Source organism: Neomonachus schauinslandi, chromosome 5 (genome assembly GCF_002201575.2).
Source record: "Neomonachus schauinslandi chromosome 5, ASM220157v2, whole genome shotgun sequence".
NCBI lineage: Eukaryota > Metazoa > Chordata > Mammalia > Carnivora > Phocidae > Neomonachus > Neomonachus schauinslandi.
In genome coordinates this window covers 154,767,304-154,777,669 of record NC_058407.1, presented here as the reverse complement: position 1 = coordinate 154,777,669, position 10,366 = coordinate 154,767,304, and the positions used below count along the sequence as shown (strand labels likewise).

The window sequence follows — 10,366 nt, the reverse complement described above, 5'->3', positions numbered from 1 at the left end:
GCTTTTCCTGCTGGCCTTTGACCTAGAAGTAGACCATTAGTTCTATTAGGTTTCCAGCTTGATGACTGCAAATCTTGGGAATTGTCAACCTCCGTAATGATGTGAGGCAATTCTTTATAATATATCTCTCTTTCTGTCCTTTTTTCCCCCTGAATCTCTGCCCCACCCCATCTCTGGTTCTCTCTCTATATATATATGCATGTATGTATATACACACACGTCTTATTAGTTCTGTTTCTCTGGAGAACCCTGGTTATGACAAGGGGTTACTTAATATCAACCTGACTTATCCCTGGGTGATGTTAGCTTGATCACTTGGTTAAGTTAGTGGCTGCTAGGTCCCTCCACTGCAAAATTACTCTTTTTCCCTTTCCATACTTCATTCTTTGGAAGTGAGTCACTAAGTCCACATTCAACTTCATATCACTGTAGCAAGAGGATAATCAGTGTTGCTATAAATAGAGGACAATTGTAAAAATGAATAGAGGAAAACAAAACAATGTAATTAAAGTCTATCTAGATACTTGTTTGGTTATTCCATTGTAAGTAACAAATTACCCCACAAGGGAAGGGTTTAAAACAATACAATAATTTATTTTGCCCATGAGTCTGGGCAGGGCTTGGCAGGGAAGGCTTGTCCCTGCTGTAGGGGCATCACGGGGTGGATTGACCCACTTCCAGGATAGCTCACTCACACGGCTGGCAAGTTGGTGCTAGTTGCCAGCCGGAGCTCAGCCAGGGCCTGGGGCTCAGGGCTTTGGGCCTGGTTCTATGTGGACCTCTCAGCGTGGCCTGGGCTCCCTCACAGCATGGGTCCCAAGGAGGAACATCCTAAGAGAGAGCGAGAGAGACAATTGAAAGGCACATCGTGTTTTATGATCTAGCCTCGGAAGTCACATAGTGTCACTTCTGCGGAATTCTGCTAGCCAAGATAGCCATGAAAGCCCACCAAGTTTCCAAGGGGAGGGGGCATAGACTCTACCTCTCACTGGGGAGTGGCAAGGTTCTCAAAGAGCATGTGGGATGTAAGCTACAAACTATCCCAATAGTGTTGCCTGCTGAAGGCTCTGAACAAGCCTGCTCCATTGGTGTTTAAGAAGAGAGAGAAAGAAAGATATTAGCAGGGGGCACCTGGGTGGCTCCGTCAGTTAAGCATCTGCCTTCGGCTCAGGTCATGATCCCAGGGTTCTGGGATCGAGCCCCGTGTTGGGCTCTCTGCTCAGCGGGGAGCCTGCTTCTCCCTCTGCCTGCCACTCGTCCTGCTTGTACTCTCTCTCTCTGTGTCAAATAAATAAATAAAAATCTTAAAAAAAAAGAAAGATATTAGCAAGTGTTGGAGCAATGTACAAAACATTCTAGCCCCATGTTGAGACAGTTTCTTTTAAAAGGAAATGAATGGAAAGGACATATTTTTCTTATCGTGTATTTCTGAGTCTGTGGAGCTACTTTAAACTTGAACCTCCTTGACATCCAGACCTTTTCATGTCCCTGCATCTTTACACATGTGGTTCTCTCTTCTTCAGGTTCCCTTACTCCCTTCTCTGCCTAGAAAACTCATTTTCACTCTTCCAAACCCAGCTCGTTCTCTGAGGCAAGAACAACAACATCCTGTTTATTCTAGCCCTTATTTATCCCTTGCATTATAATTTCTCTGAGACCTGTTTGGCTTCCCACATTCACTCACTATATTTTGAATTCCTAAAGCATAGGAACCACATGTTATTTGTAGTTAGAAATTTTTGCCCATTTTACCTCTCCTTGCCACACCCCAACCCCACACTATATTTCCTACCTGGGCAACTCCTATTCAACCTTAAAAACCCAGATTGACTAATACTTTCTAAATGAAGTGCTTGCTACCTCCTCTCAACCGAATTATTAACTTCATCTTCTGTAATCTCTCAGGATCTCATTTGTATCTCTAGGACAATGTCTGGGTGTTACAGTGCAATTCTGTAGATGGTACACCAGTCTTTCAGGGCTGGATATGAGTTAAATCATCCTTGTCATAGACCAGTTCCCCAGCACCAGACCCTGAGATGACAATTCACATGAAACGATTTATTCAGGAAGAGCTCTTAGAAGAAACTCCTGAGAAGGGAGGGGAGCAGGTCACAGAAAAGGAAGAAGTCGAGCAAGGATGGGATGAGGGGCAAGGTCTCAGAAAGAGTATCTTTAGCCTAACCCTTCAGGGAGCTCTGGAATGTTACCCCTCACAATTTGTCCTGACTGGAGGCAGGGAAGCTGGCTTCCGTACTCCGGCACCCAACTGTCATTGGCTAAGGGCCACCCCAGAAAACAAACCCTAGGTACTTTCAGTTTTCTGTGTGAGCAGACATGACGGTGGCAATAGCCCAAAAGCAGGCACCAAAAGACAGTCACATTTGTAGCAAAGTACACAGCTGGGGACGGGGCCACAGAAAAGGCAAAAGGATCCCACAGGATCTGGGTAGGGCCCCCACAGTGTCAGCTACAGTCCTGGATCTTAGTGAATGCCCTTGGATAGAAGAAATGACTAGCGAACAGGGAAGGCCATCACACCAATGACAACAGAGCCACAAATTGAAGAATAGATTTAACTTGCATCCATGGCCCTGAGCTAAAAATGAAAATAAAACCTGAAGCGAATTCTTTGTAAGATCTCGCTAGCAAACTGGAAAACATGGGTGATTTTCTAACGAGATAAAAATGGCTGAAATTAATTCAAGAGGAGAAAGAAAATTTAGACAGACCGGTATTAATAGATGAAATTAATGGATGAAAAGTATTTCAAAGAACTGCCTGCTCTACCCGATCTAGAGAGTAAATTGGGTGAATTTTATAACCTTTGAAAACACATCATGTAAATTGTTACAGACCTAAAGAAAATAGGGACACTTCACAGTTGTTTTTAAAAAGCTGGTAAGGGGCGCCTGGGTGGCTCAGTTGGTTAAGAGACTGCCTTCGGCTCAGGTCATGATCCTGGAGTCCCGGGATCGAGTCCCGCATCGGGCTCCCTGCTCGGCAGGGAGTCTGCTTCTCCCTCTGACCCTCCTCCCTCTCATGCTCTCTGTCTCTCATTCTCTCTGTCTCAAATAAATAAATAAAATCTAAAAAAATAAAAAATAAAAAATAAATAAATAAAAAGCTGGTAAAACTGAAACCTGACAAGAATACTGAGCACACACGCAGCCTGCAAGCTGGCTTTCTTATAAAAATAGTTGTGAAATTCTCTACAAAACTGTTAGCAAGTAGACAGAGAGATACACTTGATGCTACCAATATGGCATACCAGGTGGGTAGGTTACAATGGACATCTGGCATTTCGGGCTGCCCGGCATTCCATGGTCCTCCTTTCAGAGGGAATCTCAAGATAGATGGGAAGCAGCTCCATCTCCCATGATGGAAGCTGTAGGGAGATATGGTCCTGTCCCTACATCCCAGCAGCTTGTGACCAGAACTAGGATCTAGCCCAACAACTGGGTGCTTCCATTTTGGGCTTAGGATTTTGAAGGAGTGACAGCAAAAGCTCAGGGACAATCAAGAAATTATTCAAGATTCTTCAGAGTGGCTATGGCAGAACCAAGAGTCCAACAGTGTGGGCTGCCACTGTCAAATGGTGGTGCTGGTCTTGGTGGTAGTGGCGTGTCCAGCTTCACCGATGGTGCCATCTTAAGTAGAATTTTCTGGAGCAGGTCCCTGGCTGTGTACTTTCTTCTTTCCCAAGTCTGATTCTGAAGCTTCTCTGACAGTCCTGTGAGCTGCTCCATATCCACCCTTCCAATAAGCTCCTTTTCTGCTTAAGTTAGCTAGAAGTAGTTCATGTTGTTCGTTACCCAAAACCCATGATGGGTATACAGGTCAAAGGTGAAATAAAAATGAAAATAAAGTAAAAATTTAAAAAAGCATATGCTCATCACTGTTCATGCCCAGAGGGCATTTGATAAAATTCAAGATCCATTTCTGATAATAACCCTTTCTGAAGGAGGAATAAATGGATACCACTTTAATGCAATAAATAATATATATCTCAAACCAAAGCAAGCATCATGCTTAATGGTGAGGCACTGGAAGCATTGCTGTGAATGTCAGGAACAAGGCAGGCTTTCCCACTCTCATTAATATTACTTAACAGAATTCTGGATGGGCAATTAGACAAGAAAAAAATAATGGTGAGGTAGAAATATTATAAAGGAAGAGGCCAAATTATTATCTCATGCATGGATAGGAGTTCCTGAAAAACCCAGGAGCATCAACAGAAAATTATAAGAAAGAACTAAAGTATATCAAGGTGGCTGGTTACAAAAATAATTTTGTCCTAGAGACAAACAACAGAAAATACAATGGCATAAAAATATCCCATTCATGATAGCAACAGGGAGGAATAAACTCATTAATGTTACACAGACCTGTGGAAGGGAACTGTATTTTGAAAAGCATTAAAAATCCTCATGTAGGGGCGCCTGGGTGACTCAGTCGGTTAAGTGTCTGCTTTGCGCTCAGGTCATGATTCCAGGGTCCTGGGATCAAGTCCCAGGTCCGGGCTCTCTGCTCAGTGGAGAGTCTGCTTCTTTCTTTCCCTCTGCCCCTCTGCCCCTTCCCCTACTTGTGTGCGCTTTCTCTCTCTCTCAAATAAATAAAACCTTAAAGAAAAAGTCCTTCTGTAATTTTTAAAAGAAATACTTTATTCCCAGATAAGAAGGTAAATATTGTGATGATGTCAATTTTCCCTAAATTAACCTATATGAATTAATCCTCCCTAAGGATTAAGTTCATCTGAGAGAAAAAGGAAACAGCCAATCAAATACTAAGGGGTATTGTCTTACCAAACATTGCAATATATTCTAAACCTATATTATCAGGGAATACAGAGACACATCAAAGAGATAGAACAGAATGTTTAAGCACTCTAAATGTATGTGGCATTTAATATGTGACAAAAAGTGACATTATAAAGCAGTGGGAAAAAGTTAGATAACTTTAAGTGGCGCTGAGACAGCTGGCTAGCCATGTAAGGTGGATAAAAGGCAAGATCCCTACCTCATTTCTCACCCGAAAATAAATTCCAGATGGAGCCAACATTAAAAGTAAGGCAAAAGAAAAAAAAAAAAAAGGAACTATAATAGAACTAAATGAAAACAGAGTACTCTTATGATTTTGGAGTGGGGAAAGGCTGTTTTCTTAATCATGTTTATACAAAAAAATCAGAAACCTTTATGAAAAAATACTAATCAACCTGACCATATAAAATAACTACAATTTCCTATTTAATATCAAAACTTTATAAATATGGTAAAAGAATAAATGGTATAGACCAAGGAATAATATAATTCACATAAAAAGTGCTTTTATTAGCAGGCATTTATAAAAAGAACGCATCAAAGAAAAAATGGCCAAATGATGTGGGCAGGTAAATCACACCAGTAAAAATACAAATTGCTAAAAAAAAAAAAAAAAGGCATTATTAGTCATTTTCTTGCTTGCAAACAACAGAAACTGACATGGGTTAATTTCAGCAGTAAAGGAATTTATAGGAAGCCTATCAGACTGGCTCCCACAATAAACAGAGCCAGAGAAACAGGCTTGGGCAGAGACCCAGGGAGGCAGACACCAGTAAGAACTTGCCACTTGAGCAGCCAGCGGGACCCTCTCTGCCATTATCGCTGGCTCTGCCACCACTTCATCTCTGCTGAATATAGAGCCACTAGATTCACTAATTTGCTATGTTGTCTCCAACTAACCTTGCATCAATACTTCCCGAGCCAAGGCCCAGGTGGGAGCATCTGATTGCCCTTGCTTAGGTCACCTTCCTGGGCTCTGGCATCCTGGGGTTAGGAGGGAAATACCTGCTCCCCAGCTCCTGCCCATTTTTCACCGTGGGAGCTTGAGCTGTCCTGTGTAAATCGGGATCCTTTCCAAATAGGAAGTCTGTTTAGATGCTAGATAGCTAAAGAAACAGCACACGTTGTTCAACTTCATTCCTACAAATACGAGCCCATAACATGACATCTTCTGTTCATTGAATTTGCCAGTGTAAAAAAGCCTGAAAAACTCAACACTGTCTTGGGATTGGAAAATGTGTGCCCCGCCCCCCTTCACTGTTGGCAGGATAAAGCCTTTCTGGAGGTCAGCTTGACAACAGGTGTCAAAATACGAAATGTGCATAACCTTTAATCCAAGGTGTCAGTTTAAGGAGATAGTCGCAGGGATGAACCAAGTTTGGATCATGATGATTATTCACCGCGTTGCTCCTTCTAATTTGTGTTTCCCTGGTGCAGGGAGGGTAAAGGATGGGTACAAAGAGGGATGATGGAAGATTTACTACAGAATCTTGTTTGGGGTGGGTCTTAAAAAAAAGACATCTAGGTGCTCCAATTAGGAATTCTTTTCCAACCCTGTTCTGGCCAAGCTGGGGTAGGTTGGCTTTGGGGCTCCATGGGGACCAATAAATGTGGAATGGTGGGAGGGGCCAGATTGGGAAGGGGGTCATGTGTCTCACTAAGGAGGTCCCATGTTGTTTAGATACATTGCTGCCAAATAATCACTATGCTACAATGATGGCTACCTTACTAGGTATCCAATAATGAATAAGATGAGCCCCTGCTGGATTGAAGCCTACACTTCAGGGCAGGTGACAGGTTGTAAGCTGCCTTCTACTATGGTAACGTTAGCATCATGACTGAGAGGTACCAAGAAGGGACAAGGAGAGGTTAGCTAAGTGAAGAGGCTCAAGGAAAGGAGTTTGGCACAGAGGAAACAGCTTGAGCAAAGGCCCACATGTCTAGATCAAATTGCCTGAGGGCGTGGAGGGAAGACCAAGACTTTCCATAGTGCCAGGGGCTGGAGGGCAACTCTAGTGGGAGATCAGAGAGGACTGTATTTTAGTGGACCCAGTGGAAACTACCCTCAGGATTACAGCTAAACCACACTACTACATTTTGGATTTCAGCTACATGCTGGTGGGAAAAGGTAGAAGTGGAAACCAGGTGAGGGGAGGGGGCAATGTTCAATGGGGGTGAGCCTGAGCCCCTGTCTGGTGGTGCTAAGCTAAGGAAGTCAGATCTGGTAATGGGCTCAGCCCTAATTTCTTTGAAGTACACGATGAACTGGGATTCCATGAGCCTCGCTTAGACTGGAAGGAGAGCCTGGGCATTGGGTCATATTCAGACTAAGGCTCTAGTATAAAGAGAAGCAGCGTGGTAAACTTCCCCTGGTCTTCGACTTTCAGTTTAATAAATTAAAAAAAGTAGGATTTGTTAGCATCTGCTGTGTGCCAGCCATGTAAGACACTACAAGGAAAGAATGATGTTCTGGAAAGCAGTCAGCAGGACAGTCACGAGGACAAGTCCTGCTGGTAGATAAGATCGAAGATTATTTACAGCAGCTAGGACAAAACCTGATCTTGACCAAATCAGGATCTCTCTTGGGTTAAATACCTAGCCCTAATTAAAGTGGCTCAGTGTCTTAGTTTGGGTTGTCCTTAGACCAGAGCCTGAGGCAACGACCCAGGTGCCGGTAGTACATTTGGGAGGTGATCCCAGAAGCAAGAGTGAGGGAGTAGAGTAGGAAGAGGGAGACAGGGAAGTAGAGAAATCCAGAAAAGGGTGCGTTATTGAACTGGTTATACAGGGCAAATGGGCCTGCATTCCTCTGGGGACTCTCTGAAGAACCCCATTATGTACACCTTAGAGTTGTCTCCCTAAAGGATGAGAGGCCTGGGAGTTTATCCAGTGGCTGGTATTTCCCACTGGTTGAAGGTTACCCCTGTTGGGGGAGAAGGAGTTGTTAATTCAAACTCCCCTCTGGTGAGAGTTCTTTGGCTTTGGAGAAAACCCTCAGGCAGAAAAGCAAAAGGGGTATTTGAAGTGGGGGACAGTCACAGCGCAGTGGCTTACACAGTTTATAATGGTGCCTGAAATTGGAGATGGGCTCTGGGCATAAAACGTGGGGAGTGAAAAGCTTTTGCTATGTTCAATTTCCTTCTAAAGCAGTTTATTCATTCAACCAAACATTTATTAGAGACATGGTCAATGCTGGGCATCTATGGTCAGCAAAACAGATCTAGTCTCTGCCTTAAGAGCTGGTAGTCTTTTGCGGATTTTGAGCAAGCAGGATGGTGCTATGAACATCTAGGTCCAAAACAGAGATGTGCTAAAAAAAAAAAAAAAAAAAAGCAGCTTGGGAAAACTAATTGAGGGCTAACTTCTAAGTCCATTTGACATTTAGGGAGACCACAGCCCCAAGACTCTTCCCACCACCTAAAAACAAGCAAGCAAGCAATCTTTTAACATAATGGCTGGGTATTGCGATAAAAGCGTTGTCAAAGTGCTTGAAATGCCATTAAAAGCTATTCCTTTCTTTTGTCCTTCCCTCACCCATGATTTTCATATTTGAAAAAAACTCAAATATATCTGCCAAGGTTGAGGGCCATTGCATTCACACTAAAGTATGAATGATCAAATTGCTTTCTTCCTGGTGTCTAGATGAGCTCAAGATGAAGTGAAGAATGGATATTTTGACTAAGAGGTGGGAATGTAGGTGATTTGGAGGCTAGTGCAGAGCACCCTGGGTGGGGGGTGGTCACCATAAAGGCCATGTTTACTCGGGGTGGAAGGCTCCGGCAAAAACCATTTACTCTGAAATGTGGTGTAAGGTGGGGTTTATGTTTTAAAAAGGCGAAGGGCTCTCTCTTCCCTGATTTCTCCTTTATGCAGTAACCAGGACTCAGGCTAAAGGTCAGCAAAGGACAATCTACAGAGAGGAGGTCACAAACCAGTTGATTTTGAGCTCAAGGGAGCCCAAAGATGTACTTTTTTTCCCTGCACTATTTTTTAGTTGAACCAACATTTAAAAACAGGATTCCCAACTTCTCTTTAAAAAGTCAGATGATCTGAGCCCTCATTTTTGCATGGGAACAATTGGATCAGCTGAGTGGCAGCCACCCCCTTTAGAAAGATGTTGATTTGCAGTTTGCCGTGGTCCCCACCATTCCTTATATTCTCCCCAACAGTCAAGTCACTTTAAGTATTAACTGGTCAATACGATGACTGAAACACCATGATTCTTTACTCACTGATATGACCTATCTTGGTCCCTGTGATATTTGTGGGTCTGTGACCTTTCGTTTAGAGATCAAGTCTTGGGGCTTTGAACCAAACTTGGCTTTGAAATGGATACATTGTACCAATCTCAAAGGCACTGAACTGAAAATTAAGGGAAATATTGCATGCTTAGCACAATGCTTGAAACATAGCAGCTATTAACAGCATCCGCGAGTGGGAAATGCAAGAGGGCAGGCAAAAACCGTGTTAATTTCATATTTTGTCATATTCCCAGAGCCTAGCAGTGCCTGGCATACAGGAGTAACTATTTGTTGAATGAATGAATGATGGTAGAGCTCAGCGGGGATTTAAAGGTAGGCCTGCAAAGGAAGGTAAATCTGATTATACCGTTTCACTGTAAGCCCAAGGTGCCACCTGGAAGACAAGCCTGCCAGGACGTGCCAGACTCTGTGATGGCGTTCCGGTATGCACGCAGGCAGTCGGGTCCCTCAGGAGCCTGGCAGGGCTGGCTCGCTCAGGACTGGTCAGGGCCATGTCTATTATTTCTCCCAGGGTCTGGTAAGGGGCGGTAACCTGATCTCCGCACTTTCCCAAGGCCTCCGCCTTCAGATCAGAAGACCGAGACCCACGCCTGGGGTCCATCCTTGGCACGAGCCCAGCGCTGTCCGCCGCGCCAGGACCGTGCCCACACCAGACATGGCCTCTCTCGGACTTCACAAAGCGGGACCGCCCCGGAGCCGCGAGTCATCTGGTCTGGCTGGAGGGGCACCTCCATTCCCACAGTCAACATGGCAGCCGCCACGGCTTCAGCGCCGGGCGGGCTGCGCAGAGAGGCGCGTCACGTGAGCGGCCCAGCTGGGCGGATCGCGCGCGCGCCCGCCCGCCCCGCCGGCAGCCGCTCGCTCACTAGCTCGCTCGGCGGCGCTCTGAGGTGTGTGGGGCATCGAGCCCCCCAGCCCGGTGAGGCGCTGCGCGGCGCGGCGGGATGCGGCGGCGGCCGTGGCGGGACCGCGGGCCGGGCGGGCGGGCTCGGTGATGAGCGTCGGCAGCCGCCGCCATGTCCAAGGTAACGGCGCCGGGGCCCGGGCCGCAGCCAGTGGCGGCGGCGGGCGGGAAGGAGAAGCGCTCCTTCAGCAAGCGGCTGTTCCGGAGCGGCCGCGCGGGCGGCGGCGGCGGCGCTGGGGGCCCCGGGGGGCCCGGGCCGGCCGCGCCCGCCTCGCCCTCGTCGGCGCGCTCGGTGGGCAGCTTCATGAGCCGCGTTCTCAAGACGCTGTCCACGCTCTCGCACCTTAGCTCCGAGGGCGCCGCCCCGGACCGCGGCGGCC

The 10,366-nt window shown here is 45.8% G+C and overlaps 1 protein-coding gene across 1 annotated transcript in view; it reads left to right on the top strand.

Annotated features, from left to right (window-relative positions):
- Window positions 1-10,098: 10,098 nt before the first annotated feature.
- Window positions 10,099-10,366, top strand: part of USP31 (ubiquitin specific peptidase 31) — a 64,990-nt gene continuing 64,722 nt past the window's right edge. Inside the window, exon 1 of the mRNA XM_044915269.1 lies at window positions 10,099-10,363. Within this exon, the coding sequence (XP_044771204.1) occupies window positions 10,099-10,363 (265 nt within the window). The remainder of the gene's footprint in view (window positions 10,364-10,366) is intronic.